This window comes from Durio zibethinus, chromosome 1 (assembly GCF_047325235.1).
Source record: "Durio zibethinus cultivar Kanyao isolate XHJ-2024 chromosome 1, ASM4732523v1, whole genome shotgun sequence".
NCBI lineage: Eukaryota > Viridiplantae > Streptophyta > Magnoliopsida > Malvales > Malvaceae > Durio > Durio zibethinus.
In genome coordinates this window covers 30,536,265-30,552,781 of record NC_143162.1, presented here as the reverse complement: position 1 = coordinate 30,552,781, position 16,517 = coordinate 30,536,265, and the positions used below count along the sequence as shown (strand labels likewise).

The window sequence follows — 16,517 nt, the reverse complement described above, 5'->3', positions numbered from 1 at the left end:
TCCGTGGGGTGATTTTCTCGTGAAAAAAAAAAAAAAACTGACGTGAAAAGGAACACGATCATGAGAAAAATATCATCCAAAAAAAAAGCTAAACAAAACATATAAACACTCTTAATTGTATTAAAAAAATAATTTTCTCCTAACCTTTTGGAGGGTCTAAAAAGAAAAGAAAAAAAGATCTCCTGCTTCATGAATGAGATGTAGGAGCTAATTTCCTAACATAGAACTCATGACTGCAAGAGAAAGAACATTTAATTACAAAAATGGTACTGGCAGATAACGTGATATATCAGTAGGTCAGAGCGAATGAAGCTCATCATAAAGAAAAGAAACAAAATTAAAAGGTGAGAATGAGTAGAGAAGGAAAGAACAAAAGAAGGAATAAATAAATAAAGGCACCTAATCACGCCTTTTTTATGGCGTGAACCCCTAAATGAACGACTTGATGTTAGCTTGACTGTTCGAAACTAGTAGCAGCTGGCGGAAAGGTTGATTTCGGAGGTAGATTCACAGGCTGCTTCATGGACTTGTGCCTGTCGTCACCCTGTTGCTGAGGTAACTTCTCTGGGAGGAAATGAGATTCACCCAACTCCATTTCAGGCTTCCTTTTTACCTTTTTCTTGGGCAGTGAGCCATCTGCCACCTTTATTTCATCCATGGCATTGCTTGAAATGCCCATTAACTTCTCTTGTTTTAGTCTGTCAAGACTGGAACCGTTTGTTGAGGGACTAGGAATCCGGACAGCAGCTGCTGTTGTGCTTGAAATTGACTTATTAGTTGAAGGTAAAACATGACTACCAGAATCAGTAGTCGACCTCTCTCGCGCGTGCTGGGGCTGAGCACTTGAAGCTGACTCTACTCGAACACTCTCCTCCAATCTTGGTGCCAACAACTTTTCCCTCTTCAGTTTCTCTTGATCCTTTTACAAAAGAAAATTGAAAACAATAAGCCAACAGATATCAACCTGAGAAAAATCGAAGAAAAGAACAAACATTTTTGTCCACACAAGAGGGCACGTCTGTCATCTCATCTCACTGACTGCTCATTACAACAGGAGACCCATTAAAGAATATACAACAACAACAAATTAGGCCTTATATCCCATAACTCTGGGTCGAGACCCATTAAAGAATATATCACCAAAAATAGAGATCATGGGCAAGAAAAACGCCCAGCATCCACCCAATACTGGTTCATCTGAAACCCTAAGAATAATCACAAGCATGCACTAGGTTGCTGTACATATTTGGATAAAAATGGTTTTTGGTTGCCAAGCCTTAGGAAGCTTCAAATCTCGTAAGTACATAAAATTGTCAAGATAGATTACATCCAATCAGCAGAAGACCTACCAATTAATTTGAAAACATAAACACACCAACACAAGTGTAAAAAGCAGAGAAGTGATTTTATATACCTTACGCCTATTGTACCTTGCTCTCCGTCTTTCCTTTGCCCTACAAATTGCACGTTTAATCTCATGGTTGTCCATCATACCATTTGGCCACAGCTGCGCAAGCTGTTCATAGATGGACTCCAAATGTGAGATGATAATGTAACAGAGAAAAAATAAAAAAGGAGTATAATAGAGTGTTAAGAACAATAATCAATAGTTTTGTCACCAATAAATTCATGCAAAAGGAACATAATCAAAACAAAGAACAAAAGATCTGTTTAAGGTAACAGCAGGAAATGACCTCAAGAAGGACATCACCAGATTGATGCAAATTATTTGAAAAAGAACAATAATGAAATGTAGGGCGAATTCTATGGAATTCTGTTGAATAACAAGCAATTTAAGGCTTGTTTTGAGTTATAAAAAGAGAAGATGCAGTTGAAGGGGCAGAGAGTGCAATTGTACAAGGGAAGGATACAAACAATAAAAGAGAAATAGGGAAAGACAGAAGAGAGAAGGTGCGTAGAATAGAAACAGATGTGTCATGCACCCTTCTCATCCAAATGGCAAGAGAGTGATACTATCAAAAACCATCAGGAAACAATAACTGCAGAGACATACTTAGCCACCTCCATGGGCACCTAATGCCACCAATATAAAGATTTTCAGTATGAATACAGCAACCGTGGGAGTAGAGAAAGAAATGATAAGTGCCCAACCTCTACATAAAGCTTTCTAATTTGTGGACCTGCATCTTCATCCAATCCCTACAATCATTAAACAAAAAAAAGCAAAGATAAGATTCACTGCAAAGAAGAGTTCCCCAACAGAGATGAAATTTTGTTAAGGTCACACTAGGGCCTATGATTACCTCAACATAGAGGTCGTAAAGATCACAAATCTTGTTCTCCAATGGTGTGTCCATGCTAAATTTCCTTCTAAAAACTCTTTCTTCAGAACCAATTTCTTGAAAATCATCAGAAGCTCTGGAATATGGCTCCACCATCTGAAAAACAATTATCCATTTTTCATTAAGAGCAGCACAATTTTCTCACTTTAGTTGATAATATAGAGTACTATCTATGAACAAGATGAAAGCCCATCATCTTATATACCAGGATGGAGAAAAGAAAAGAGAAAATAAGGAGAAAAATAGTAATGGAATCTACAATGAAGAAGTATTTAAACTAAACAATCCACATGAAAATAAGGAAGGATAAAAAAAGAAGAACAATAGCATAGGGCGAGAAGATGAGAAAAGGCATATTTTAACAGAAGTGCAGGCACTATGTGGAATAGTGTAGAACAGAAAATTTTTTGCTCTTGGTTACAAGCAAAGCAGAATAAACACTATTTTTCATTATAGAGTAAAGGAAAAAAAAAAGATAAAGACAGTTGAATCAGGATAAACTAAGAAAGGAAACAGAAACTAAAATGAAATAAAAATCAGAATAGTGAGGGGGAGGAACAGAGAGAGAAAGAAAGAGAATAAAACAAACCTTTGTCTCAAAAGAAGGAATTCTTGTCTTTATCATCTCAATGACTTCCTTCTTTATCTGCTGAAATCTATCATCTTTTTCTTGCTTTGCTGACACACCCATACTAATCATGACTTTGAGGTTCCTCTGCAACCAAAATTCTGCCTCAATATTTGAAGATACGTAATTTACAAAGAGGATCCAAATTGGTAGAACAACTTTATTGGAAAGGATCATTGAGAGAAAACAAGAGGATTTAGTCTATTATTAGGGGGAAAAAAAGGATTAATGCACAAAAGTTTACATAGTTTTGCACTGTTCCATTAATTCTTTTACCAGTTCTGCGTTTCAAAGCATAAAGATGATTACCTCGAGAATCTCTTCTAAAAGTCAGAAAACTTGGTCAAGTGGTATAGTTCTACAATAGGCTCCCCCAATGAACTTGGATTATAACCACAAGCAAAAAATGCTTCAAGATCACACAAATTTGATTGCATGATTCAAAACCCAAAACATATGCACTAATTACATTACAAACCCACCATAATTGCAGTTATAATGATCACGAGTAGTCAAATGTATGGTGTACCAACTTTTCTTCATTAAAACAAAAGAAACTACAGCACGTGAATTAAAAGCAAAAGCCAAGTCAGTAGAAAAGGTATATTTAACAGAAAGTATTTCTAGACTTGGGAGTTATCGGTATGTTGGCATGCAATCATAACATGATAATATTCCAAGCCCCTTTCAATCTTGATCTAGTAAGGGCAAAAAGTTGGAATTGCCATTGAAAATTTCATGAGTGTCATACTCATTCATAAAAAAGGAAAGATACCTTAAGTGTTCTTAGCTGTATTAAATGACCAAGGATGCTCATCAGGCGATTTAGTAACTCCTTAGAAACTTTCCCCTGGCTTGCCTGCTACAAATATCAAAAGAAAATGGAAAAACTTAACCTTTGTCTAAAGGAAAGATGCTATTTTAAAAAAATGACAATCAGAAAGTGAGTTATTTTACAGGACATAAAGTTAATGACAGTCCATACCGCTAATCTAGCAACTTTAGCAAGCTTGAGCTTTATTTCTCTAGGCAATCTCCTCTTAATCCCTTGGGATGAAGTATCAGCCTCTTGATTTTCCATAGCAGGCGGCCTTGCTGTGATATTTCAGACAGGAAAGAAAACGAATTTTACTTTAAAAGGAACCATTCATAATTAAATTGTAGAAGAAACACATATACACTTACATTCTGCAACCATCTTCTCTAGCTCCCTAATGGCCTTTTCAAGTACAGAACTTTTGGGCCTAAGAGTAGAACCATCCTTTTTCTGCATGTGTGAAGATTTCTGCATGATAGATTACACATAATCAAAACCAATATGATAGCATTAATATCTAATGCAATAGTAGTAGCTCACTTCTCTCTGATGAACAATAATTTGGAACATAGCAGGAACCTCTACTCCAATATTTTGCCCTACATGCACACACACTCACAAAGAGAGGTCTATGGGGCCCTTGAACTTTCCAGGGTGTTTTCAGTAGTCCACGTACTGTTCAGGTGAAATTTGACGGACCAATATAACAAATTAACCCAGAACTGTTTCAATTTTCCCTATCTTTATCACTAATGCGAAGCACCAATCTTTCAGACGAAGTGGATGGCATGTAAATCCATGTTCAAAGCTTTTATTATTGTAATACATACAGACACAGCCATCAAACTCCTATTGTTTTCAGATATTGTAGGTTGTCATTAACAGAAACCTGTGTTCATGTCAACACTCAAACTAGGTTATGCAGCTACTAATTATGACAAACAAGTTATTAACCAGCCAATATAAAATTGAGAAATGGAACAAATTATGAAAAAAAAATGTTGAAGATTAAAAACATAACTTACTGTTGACAGCATAGCATGTTTGCTATCAGAAACATTAATGTCTGGCAGTTCACGGATGCCATTTTTTTCTTTCGGTCGAACTGATTGTTCAAGCTCGTCAATATTGCCAATTAGTTTTCCATGTTGGGATTTGGATTGTAAGTAAGCATTTTTATCATGGTATTTCTGATACAAAATATCAGAGGATCCAATTGCATCTTTCAATTTGCTACTGACAACATTTTTTGACAGCAGAAATCCCACTTTCGACTTTTCAATGTCCTTGAAATCTGCCAAAGGTACAGAAGTATCACCATTTGGAATTTTCAAATATGAAGAATCCAATGCTAGCGTTGTCTCAGAATATTTCTTCTTGGAAGAAACACCAGAAAATGATAATTGATTCTGAGCTTTTAAATCCCTATATTGTTCATTTAATGGAGTCAAATTCTGAGAAGAATTAGAAATATCCTTCACAAGAGATGGTTCAGCCCTCCCTGCAGTCATCTTTGCTGCCTTTACATGTTTATTTGGCACACAACCTTCGTCACTCTCACCAGGAGGTTTTGCAGCGTCTTTTCTTCGCCTTTTCTTGGCCTGCTGGTTAGGTATCACAGGAGGTTCATTTCTTGAAAAAAGAAGGAAAAGAAATAAAAGAAATCAGGGAAGCGAAATTGGAAGAAATCAACTACTAATGAACTTTCAGCATGAAAAAGCATATAGTTTGATAAGGTAAATTAAAGATAAATCATGTGTACTAGCTTTACCCACATTGCTGTGACAAAAGAAACATAAAATAAATATTGATATAAGATTACTTTAGACAATAAGAGCAAGGGGTCCTTGACAACCACTTCAGTATTGTTGACATAAGTTTAACTTACTGTTTCAATTAAAGTTGCAAGCCTAATTGTAGGTACCATTTTATTTTGGTCTTGGAGCCAAATTTGTGCCCATTTAAGAGAAATAATTCATAAATTAACTTAGCTTTAACTGATAAGAGATGTATGGTTTCTTCTGGTATGTCATAGCATACATATGAATTGCCATCTAAACAGGATCATTAGTAAAGCTTTGTCACCAACCAATGGAGAAGAAGCAAAATGAAACCAGTCCATATAAACTCACATTCTTTCCAACTTTCCCTTATTAACAAAGAACCCATCATGTTTTATGGCTGAATTATCAACTTCAAAATACTCATCCTGCATAACAAGCAATGAAGCAACATTATAAAGCAATAAAAATACATTACATGGTCCTTGTTTCAAGAAGAACAGCACGACTGATGTTGCATAAAACCAACATAGACAGGCTAAAACTAGAAGTAATAGATTTTAGTACCCACCAGCTCGGCATCATCAATAAAAGAATCTTCTGTATCATACTGATCATCATCCGGAGTTTCATCCAGTTCTTCCTCGTCACTGCTATCTTTACCCTGAGAAAGAATTTCACCTCATATTAACATAAATTAATCAAAGTGCTTCTCAAAATACTCTCAAGCATAACAAAACATACAAATACCATGTAAAGACGCTCAATCTTCTCAATAACAGCACTGAATCGATTTGGAGGTGGTTCATCTTTCGCTTCTTTTTCAGCCGCTTGTCCCTAGATAATGTCAAGCATGATTAAGGATGGTCCAAAAGGAAAAAAGCAATTACTAGATTTTCTTTCACTCTCCCACATTTTCTTGGTAGCCAAACAATACAAACACATTCAAATATACCAAAATATTCAAAGCACAATTTCTTAAATTAAACGCGACAAAACTACTAAGTTAAACTTCATGTAAGCATGCACGTAAAAAAATTAAAAAATATATAATAAATTCAAGAGTAAAAAATGCAATTACGTAGGGATTGAAGAAGCGGCTCTTACAGGGTTGATGCGAGACTGGAGGTTAGGATGAGCATTAGGAGGCGGCTCAGGTGCTGGCGCCGCCACCACAGCCTCAGCGGAAGAAGATCCATTGGCCCGGTTGGCGTCTTTGACAAGCTTCCTCCAGGAAACATACGTGGTCTCTCCTGGTCGGAGCTCAACCGTGAAAACTTGCCGGTCACCAGACTTCATCACCTTCGGCACGACCACTCTCGAGGAATCACCACCACCACTACCGGCTCCTCCTCCACCACCGGCACTCTTTTCTTCCATCAAGAATTCCGGTTCGGGTCACCCAATTGTTATCCCTAGGGTTAATTAAAACGAAAGAATATTCAAGAATCAGTAAAAGAAGGCTCTAATTTGGGACCTAGATTGGGGAATTTGATTGAGGAAGAGAATGAGAAAGGGAGCTGCGCGGGACAAAAAAAAAAAAAAAAGCGTTTCCCTTTGGGAGGGGTTGGGTTTTTTTTTTTTTTTTTTTTCCTTTTCTTTTCTTTTCAATTGTGGGTTGTTAAAAAATTTTAATGGTTTTTTGGGCTAATTTTCTTGCGGATTTCTTTCCCTGAGAAATTCGAGGGAGAAAACGGAGAAAGGGAAAGGATGGGGTTACATGCAGATGAGATCATGACGGTCCGGATCTATTCAAGCCTGTGATTTAGTTTTGGGGGAGCAGGGCTCTAGGTCACATGATCCAGGTGCGTGGGCTAGACTCGCTAGCCTGGTTGAATGGAATATTGATTTGCTGGGCCAACTTAGTTTGGTTCAAACTTGAGTTGTTGATCCAAATCACCAAATTAATAAACCCATTTCAAAAAGAGCTTTTTTATTTATTTCCTTTTATTTATTTTAGTTAATCAAAATGCTGCTAATTTAAATTAATAAAAATTTTCATTTGTTAAATAAAATAAAAAAAATTGAAGGATAACGAGAATGGTTATGTGAATTCTCTAAAATTGGAATTTTTAGGCAAATTTTAACAAAAAAATAAATGACAAAAAATAATTTTACCATTTTTAAGAAAAAATAGTCCATAAACAAATTTTTTAAAAAAATTGCGTAATTGATATGATAAATGTAAATAAAAAATTAATTAATATCAATCATTAATATATATTATGTGAAAAATGATTTTAAAACTTTTTTTTTAATTTCATAATTTACTTTTAAACTTTTCCTCCTTACTACTTATCTAATTTAAAAGAACAATTACACATAAGTTATCTTAATTTTAAAACTTATATTTGTTGCATGTTATATTTTAAATATTTTTTCCTACAATGTTTTATTCTAGATATAATATATTTATATTACACATTCATCTATCATCTATCATTAAAATGAAATTTAATTACTTTGTTTAGTAGATTTACATGTATATTTGAAAGAAGTTTAAAGTGATATTTTTAATTTAGGTATCAAATTTTAAAATTAAGGATTGATGTGAGAATTTGTTATATATAAATATATAGATTTATTTTGATAAAATTTAATTTAATATTAAATTTATTTGTTTAATTTTGGGTTTATTTTATAATTTTATACTTGAGATATATGTATATTTTTATTCAATAAATTTTTAATTTTGTCTATATATTTTTACAATGCTAAAGCATTTAATAAGGGTAAATGTAATATAATGACAAGATTTTTTAATTATTTTACTCACTTAAAATAATTACATATAAATTATATAAGTTTTGAAGTGAAAGGAAAATTTGTATGCTCGTTTAAATGAATATAAATAGAGTATGCCACAAATTATGAATTTTATTATTAATAATCCAATCAAATTTCGCAAATGAATGTCTTGAGAACATGAACATTATTATATTTTTTTATATCACGAAATGCTCAAATACATTAGATTATATAATTAAATAAAAAATAATTTAAAAAACAAAAGATATCAATTACATTTGCAATTATATTTATGATATAAATTAGATAATTAATGAATAATAATTTTAATCTATGTTATTTTTATTATTTTATTTCATTTTTAGAATTATCATTATTAACAACATATAATTAGAGTGATATTAATATATATTAGGATATGGAAAAAACAAATTTTTTAATAAGAAAATTCATATTTTCAAATAACAAAAGCTATCTAAATAAAAAAAATTATCCTAACTGGGAACACTAGACAAATTACTAATTTATATAACGTCATTATTAGACAATATCCCTCCAAAAGCAAAAAAAAAAAAAAATCATTAACTCGATATTTGGCTTTATTTAATTATTTTAAAAATGACATTTAATTAAAGTTTAAATTTTAATAGTTAATTATATATATCCTTTTTCTTATTTTACTAACCTCCTTTACAAAAAAGGTTTTTATGAGGTTGAATGAACGGTAAAAAATTGCATCAAGAAATTTTATCTTTTCAACTTACATGGAATAATTTATCTAAAAATATATATTTCTCAAAGACAAAAATAATTTATTCAAAATAATTCATAAAAAAAAAATGATTTTAAGATGCTTCCTTGAAGTATTTCAAAAATCTTAGCCAAACTGTCAGCTCTTTCCCTCCCCCTTTCTCCAGCTACCATGACCTCCACTGCCACCGCCGTTCTCTTCCCCACCCCACCATTTTTCACCCCAAAATACTCCTCGTCCCTCCTCCTCACCCGCTCCATCCTTCCCTTCCCTTCCCTCAAGCCCAAACCCCTTCACTTCCCGTTAACCCCCACCCTAAAACCCTCATTCCTCGTCCGAGTCGACGACGGCGACGGCGACGCCGATCCGGGAGGACCCAGCGACTACGACGCGGACGAAGAAGAAGTCGAACTCGACAACACGAAAGACTTTGAAGTCGAATACGACCCTTTAGAGGCCGCCTCTGTTGCTACCGCTTCCGCTACTACTGTTGACGTGGACATTGCCATTATTGAGAGTAAGAGCTTTGTGTCGACTCAAGGATGGGACTCGGATATGGTGGTGGATTATAGGATAAACGAGGAGGAGTTTCATAAGATCAGCTTATTGGATTGTGACTTTTTTATTCGGAAGCCACCCGACCCGGATAATGATGTCTATGATTTCAGGGAGGTTAGAGAGTTTTCTTTCATTTTAATTTTTTCCCTGTTGGTTTCGGGGGTTTTTTTTTATATATGTTATGGATATTGGTAGAATTTTTTTTCTGCACTTGCATCGTTGTTTCTGATCGTTTTGTGTTACTTTTGTTGGTTTTTTGGATATGGGTTTTACTTAAATTTTGTTTTTTAAGCTAATTTTCATTATCCAAAGAAGCAGGAATGTCGTTCTACAGTATTTACAACCTGCAAATTACAGGAAAACCCAATATGCAATAGTATTCCATACAATTAAAGTAATAAGAGTGATAATGGCTTTGTCCCTAAGTTTTGTTATAGCCCAATTGAATTCCTCATTCCGGTTACCAACTTTCCTCTGGATAACTGAGATCATCAATGCCCTCTGTCTGGTTTCTTTAGAAAACGTGCTAAGCTAAAAAATGTGATCTCTTGTTTCTACCCCCTGTTCACAATGCATTAATATGAGTTTTTGGTTAGCTTTTTGTGTTTAATTCTTGTTTCTGGACTTTTAATGTGGTTTTCATCTTTATCTTTTTTTTTTTTATATGGTTTTTCTTAGATGTATGTTACTCCACCGGATACGGATGTGTATTCCATTCCCAAGGTTCTGGCTCCAATGCCTCAAAAGGTAGTGTAATTGTTGATTTTTTTTCTTTTGGTTTTATTTTTTTTGGACATGAAATTTCTGATTCCTTATATAAAGTTAATGTAGCTATAATGTTCTGAGGAGGAAGAATAATGTGGCTATAATGTGTTATAGATTTGAATTGTTTATGATACTCTGTCTCATTTTTTTTTTTTATAATCATTTGACCTTTTTGGTAATGGCTACTCAAATTGGCATGCTTTAAATTTGTCTTTTGATTCGTTTTCATTAATGGGTGCGATTCTGTTTATCAAAATTACAGTACATCCGCTGTGCAATGAGTGATTATGGCTGCTACAATGTTACGGAACCACCCATTGATGCGCCTCGAGATCCACTTTATAAATCTGAGAAAGAGATCATGAAGGTATGACTTATCTGTTGCGGCATAATGTGTCATTTGTTTAACATGTGAATCCAATAGCCTTCTAGTTTTCACTCCCTCCTCCTGCAAACCTGACCCTTCCAAGATAAAAATGTACTTGATACAAGTGTATCTTTTCTAATTTTGTTTGTAGTCTGAATAACATTATGGGTAGCTATTCTTTAACTCGTTTTTATGTTGGTTCAAGAGCATTTGGTTTGGTTAATTTGAGTTGGTTTGACCTTTCTTACAAAAATATCTGTTATTCCTCAACAAAGCTATGATAGAACTCCATAATTTGCCTATGCTTCATTTTAGTGATATTAAAATAAAAGGCTAATCCAGGCTTTTAGATTTTATGCCTTCTCAACCCTTGAAGGTTATAATATTGCTAAGGGATGACATTTTCTTTACTCTTTAGAAAGAAAAAAATGTAAAATTGCTAAAGGGATTGGATACTACAAGCATGTTCTTGCAAGTATTTTTAGAAGTGTGATGCGCCCTTTTTCCTCCGGAGTCTAGTGTTAACTACCTTTGCTGACATTAGCTCTGTTCTTGATTAGTAGGCTAGGACTGCCTTTTTGAAGGGCTAGCAGTTATAGGTAGACTCTTGTCAATGTAATTTTCAGGTTTTTATCACCTTTTGGAGAGTTGGTTATATCTGTCTTTTCTGTTCTCTATAAGCTTGGTCCAATCTCATCTTTGGCTAATTAACTCGGCAAATCCTCAACCATTATGTGGGGTTAGCCATGTCCTATTATATGCAATCTTGCTCATCTAACTTATCTTTCTATGCTGTTTCCATTCATGATAAAGGCTTTCTAAATGCTTATCAATTGGACATAAGATTCAACCAGTTTATAGATTTGACATAAAGAGAGCTAACATCCCAATTATTGCCCTACTTTTTGTATTTGTCAATTGCAGCCTACCTTGTTGTTTGACATCTATTGAATAAATTTATAAGTTAGTCTGTTCTTTATAGCTCTGCAACAATTAGGATTTGGGATTTATTGAGAAATAAAAAGAAAAAAAAAGGGACATGCCAGAAGAACTGTGAAATAAGAATAAGCAATAGAAGAAGAAAGAAAATTGGGTGGAAGCTGGTGCTAGTATGCAAATTACAACTTAACCTTGATGTGATACCAAAACAAAGATATAAGTCAGATTCACAAATTACAGAATTTAGGAATTCGGAACAATCAAAAATCTTCCTCTCATTTGCAATACATGGGAATCTGTCTGTTATCTCAATCAGAGGTATAGGATCATTGTTTTTCTTTGAGCAATATATGGCTGGCTGCTTTTTTATTGCAGGTTTTTTTGACAAAACATTACAGGAACCGAAGGTTGAGTGACCCAGAATTTGTGCTAGACTTTGAGGAGATATATGTGATTGATTCAAAGACCAAGTCAATTACAAGAGCAAAAGTTTTGGTAAGAAATTTTGTAGTTAAATCTACATTGAATACTCTTCTTTTGCACATGAGGCTACAACAAAATTTGTGTCTTCCATTCTCTTTTTGGTATCTTTCTGGTTTAGATTAAGTAATTTTTAGCCTTGTGGGTTCAGATAAGAAATATTCCTCTGCTCTTTTTTTTTTTTTAATTTTATTTTATGACGCTTTGCATTGTAAGGGTGAAGATGCAGTCTTGTTCTTATCCTTGAGCTTGCCCTAGAACCTATTTCAAGGACAACTTGAACATTATAACATATTAAACAATGACTGCTGGTTCAAGCAAAAAAAAAAAAAAGAAGAAGAAGAAGAACAACAACAACAACAAGTGGCAACAACTGAATATCACAATGTTTCTACATTTCTTATGATATATAAATTGGTAAATAATGCTAAAATACCCCCAAAAAGAGCCTCCTAATTGTGTATGGACATGTTTAACTTGGCAATAAGACTTGTACTTTTTTTGGTCTTTTTTTATGGTCATAAGGAATCCTCCTCATCCTACATTTAAAAGTTAACATGCGATCCTTTTTGGATGGTTGCAGCTCATTCTGTGATTTGCCATGTTTTAAGTTATTGATTCTTTCTATAGGTCACAGTTCCAGGAGGAAGAAACCGGGATAGAAAGAGTGACCTGCTTGTTATACGTGATAACGGAAACTCCTTCAAAATTATTCATGCGGTGACTCTCCATGCTCCAAATCACTTTTTGTAGTTGCCTGTTTTACATTACCTAATTACTTTTCTTTTCTATGCTTTCAGAGTGAAAGAGACGATCCAACAACTGTAATAGAAAGGGAAGAGTGGGCCAAGAGCAGGCAAGACATGGAAAGACATCTCAGAAAGCTACGGGACTTCAACATTTCAAATTGGTTCTAATCCAGTAACATAATTTAGAGGTTGCTTCAAGAAGAGAATCATGCAACAAGTCCAGATTATGTGGATGTGTCAGTGTGATAGGAAATCGAAGTTTGAACTTGCAAAAAAAAAAAAAAAATTGAGAGCAAAAAATGACTTCCTTCACCAGTAGTTCCCTGCTGAAGCTGAAATACCGGATGTTCTTGGGGCACCTGCCCTGTTTTATTTTGTTGTATGTTGTTGTAGTTAGGAGAACTTGTAATTATTGCTCTTGTTGTAATTATTGTTCTTGGTGCTCTTTTGATTTTTCCGGATTCTACACGAGCTTGCCAACTTAAAAAATGTTTTAACAAATTGACCTTATGTAGAAGTTCTTCCATAAAAAGGCCTAAACATTTTATTAATAAAAAAATGAAATTCAAAACAAATTAATTGGTAATTCAAATATAGCTAAATTATTTTTCGAAAGATCATAGTAAAGTAACTTTTTTTTTTTCCGAATTTGATGAGGTAGTGTGTAAATGATCCTGTTACTCTTAAAACAGGATCGAATTCCCTTTTCTCTAAGTGAAAAACATTATTTTTTCAAAAGAGGGAAGGCCAAGATAAAAGAGGAATGAGTGAACATGTACATAATTTTTAAATTTATATAATGATTTATATAAAAATTATATGTTATAATTTGTAACATGAAAAATATAAAATTATCTTTTTGTTTTTATTATGTCTATGTATAAGTTTTGTTAAAATTTTAAAATGTATCATTTTTATTTTTTTTTATCGTATTTATATTATATTACCGAATAATATTTTAAATTAACATATTTAAATGAGCTATACTGTACATATTATAATGTAGAAAACTAATGCATATTGCCTCCCTCGTCAAACAATACACTATCCTAATTCCTATGTGAATTTTCCTTTCTGAAAACATTTCCAAGCAGCATTGGGATAGAACAGTGCCAACATTTATCCAACCCAATTCCTAATTAAGACATAATAATTTTAGTATTTATGTTGTGTAAAATATTAAAATTTATATATTTGTATAATATTTTATATGAACATTACATATTACAATATTTTGTTTTAATATGAAAATATAAAATATATTTTTTATTTTATTAAATCCATATATAATTATTATTAAAATTTTAAATTATGTCATTTTTATGTTTTTTTATATTATATTTATATCGTATCATTGTATCATATTTTTAATTTTTTTATGAATAACCTAACACTTTAACTAAAAATCATATATACTTTTTTCGTTTTAACATTTCTCCATTATTTATTTACATATTCAGTTAAAAAAAAAAAACTTTCTTTGATTTTAGATTTTTTGTCATATCTCTTTGATTTTTATTAGACAGTTAAGATATAATTAATTTTGTTCCCAGTATGATATGATTAGTTTATTATATACAGATCGTATTTAGTTTCCATCACTACAAACCCTTAACAGGTAGTATTTTTTATTTCAAAGGCTTCATTATATTATGGTATTAAAAAAAAATCATAATTTAGAATAGAATGGAGTATTGCAAATTTAAAAATTCAAATCTTAAATTTATTCAATAATATTTTAAAAAATAATTACATGAATTAAACGAAATGCATACCAATTTCTTTTCTTTCATTTTAAGTATCACGCACATCAAAGCCAAAGCCGCTTTAAAAAATCTTTGTTGTTCCCTGCTCAATCTCATCAGTTGTTCCCTGCTCAATCTTTGTTTTTAACCCTTAGAGCTATCCTTGTATTAAGACTATTACAGTTATCACACAGAGAAAACACCAGAGACCAATGGTCAACAAGGTGAAACCAAAACTAACCAAGCCATTTCTTTTCAGAAAGAAAAAAGAAGGGAGGTGGGTTGGCCTCGTTAATAACCCTATATATATATTATAACATAAAGCATATCAATCTCATTTTGTTTTTTTTTTTTCTTTTGCACATATGGACATCCCTGATATGACAAGGAAAAATTTATGCATATATTACTGTTTATAAATTGGTTCTTAATTGATGATATAATCACTATTAATTTGCTTATGGTCTATATAGTAGTTCTTATATTCTACTTCTAGACACTAAATTACTAAATTCTAGTGATGGTTTATAAGATGGTACGTATATAGGGGAAAAATAAAAAAAGAAAAAAAGTGATCTTTCCGTATGTTACAAATGTGTGGTAACCAATCTCACGTTATAATCATAGTTATTAGGACTGGATAGGATCACTGGTCGAATCGTTTGAATTGGTGATCCAATGGTGACATCAATCCAATTCTAAGCGTTCTCGTAATTAACCCATAAAAAAAGCACTTGGCAGGGTGGAGAGCTCTCTAAAATTTTGAATTTTAGTTTGTTTTTCTTTGCAGGTGATGGTCCCAGGATCCTTTCTGGATTGAAAGAAGGATTGAAAGCCACATATTGAAACAGAGCTTTGGAAGAATATATGCTCTTGCTGTTAAAAAAGATGGATATATCAAGGAATTTGGGGAAGGAAATGGAAATTGAACTGAGGCACAATGTTTTTGATTGGGAGTATGATCAATGGGAAGCCTTTCTGAAGACAATAGACTGTCTTTTTATCGACTTTGGCTCCTGATAGATCCATTTGGGCACACTCAACAAACGGTGTCTTTAATCCTAAATCATTCAGACTGGAGTTAGAGAAAATCTCATCCCATGCGACATCGCTCGAAAAGTTCATTTAGCAAGGTGTGGCACCACCTAAAGTTGAAATCTTTGCGAGGAAAGCTGTGAAAGGATGCATTCCTTTCAGGAACGTGCTTCAAAGTAAAGGCTGTCTAAGGAAGGCGGAGAATAAATGTCCTTTCTGCGAGGGGATCGAAACTGTTAATCATCTGTTTATTTCCTGCCACTTCTCTTGAAATATCTGGAACCGGTGTTGCAAGCAGTGGAGCATAACAATCCCAGGAACTCTAAGGCTTTTACTTCAATCTTGGAATCAACTTGCAGTGCAGAAAACCGACAAGCAGATTTGGGGAACGTTGCTATATGCTGTTATTTGGTCAGTCTGGCTAGCGCTAAACGAAAGGATCTTCAGCCAAGAAGTTCTCTCGTCCGATGATCTCTATAATTTGATTTGTATTAGACTTGGATGATGGATGAAAGCTAAGTTTCCTAAAACAATCTTCACTTCTCTGGACGTCGTATCAAACATCCAAAATCTGAAAGTGCGGCGACATGTCAAACTAGACAGGATAAATATTAAGTGGATCCCCCCTCCTGAAGGTGTATGGAAGGTGAATGTTGATGGCTCCGCATTGGTACGGTCACAAAGGTCAGGTTCTCATGCTTTCCTCCAAATACATAGAAATTCAATATTCAAATTTTGCTTTTCTAGAAGCTCTCTTGATTATTCTTGATGCTAACATAGACCGCTTTCTGGAAATTATTGTCGAAACCGATTCGTTGGTTGTTACCTCTTGATTGAATTCAGTTTCGAAA

The 16,517-nt window shown here is 33.4% G+C and overlaps 2 protein-coding genes across 7 annotated transcripts; one reads left to right on the top strand and one right to left on the bottom strand.

The window, feature by feature from the left end:
* Positions 1-89: 89 nt before the first annotated feature.
* On the bottom strand, positions 90-7,268 carry LOC111312260 (ubinuclein-1-like). 3 transcript variants are annotated; one of them, XM_022912363.2, is made up of 13 exons: positions 6,637-7,268; positions 6,280-6,366; positions 6,101-6,193; positions 5,881-5,957; positions 4,774-5,380; positions 4,117-4,216; positions 3,917-4,026; positions 3,707-3,793; positions 2,893-3,018; positions 2,265-2,399; positions 2,113-2,160; positions 1,415-1,516; positions 90-919 (listed from the first exon to the last, which is right to left on the bottom strand). In XM_022912363.2, the coding sequence occupies exons 1-13, from the start codon at positions 6,907-6,909 to the stop codon at positions 449-451; spliced, it is 2,316 nt and encodes a 771-aa protein (XP_022768098.2). In that variant the 5' UTR covers positions 6,910-7,268; the 3' UTR covers positions 90-448. The 3 variants fall into 3 exon arrangements, with proteins under 3 accessions (XP_022768098.2, XP_089620645.1, XP_022768099.2); XM_089764519.1 differs by having other exon boundaries at positions 2,893-3,036; positions 3,707-3,790; positions 6,637-7,221; XM_022912364.2 differs by having other exon boundaries at positions 3,707-3,790; positions 6,637-7,217.
* A 1,828-nt stretch (positions 7,269-9,096) lies between these two features.
* Positions 9,097-13,331, top strand: PTAC6 (plastid transcriptionally active 6). Of its 4 annotated transcripts, none has more exons than XM_022912352.2 (6): positions 9,097-9,700; positions 10,265-10,333; positions 10,614-10,718; positions 12,033-12,152; positions 12,768-12,857; positions 12,938-13,331. In XM_022912352.2, the coding sequence occupies exons 1-6, from the start codon at positions 9,200-9,202 to the stop codon at positions 13,052-13,054; spliced, it is 1,002 nt and encodes a 333-aa protein (XP_022768087.1). In that variant the 5' UTR covers positions 9,097-9,199; the 3' UTR covers positions 13,055-13,331. The 4 variants fall into 4 exon arrangements, 2 of the variants coding, with proteins under 2 accessions (XP_022768087.1, XP_022768088.1); XR_002692839.2 differs by having other exon boundaries at positions 9,132-9,700; positions 12,749-12,857; XR_016343945.1 differs by having other exon boundaries at positions 9,132-9,700; positions 12,721-12,857; positions 12,938-12,977.
* Positions 13,332-16,517: the final 3,186 nt, after the last annotated feature.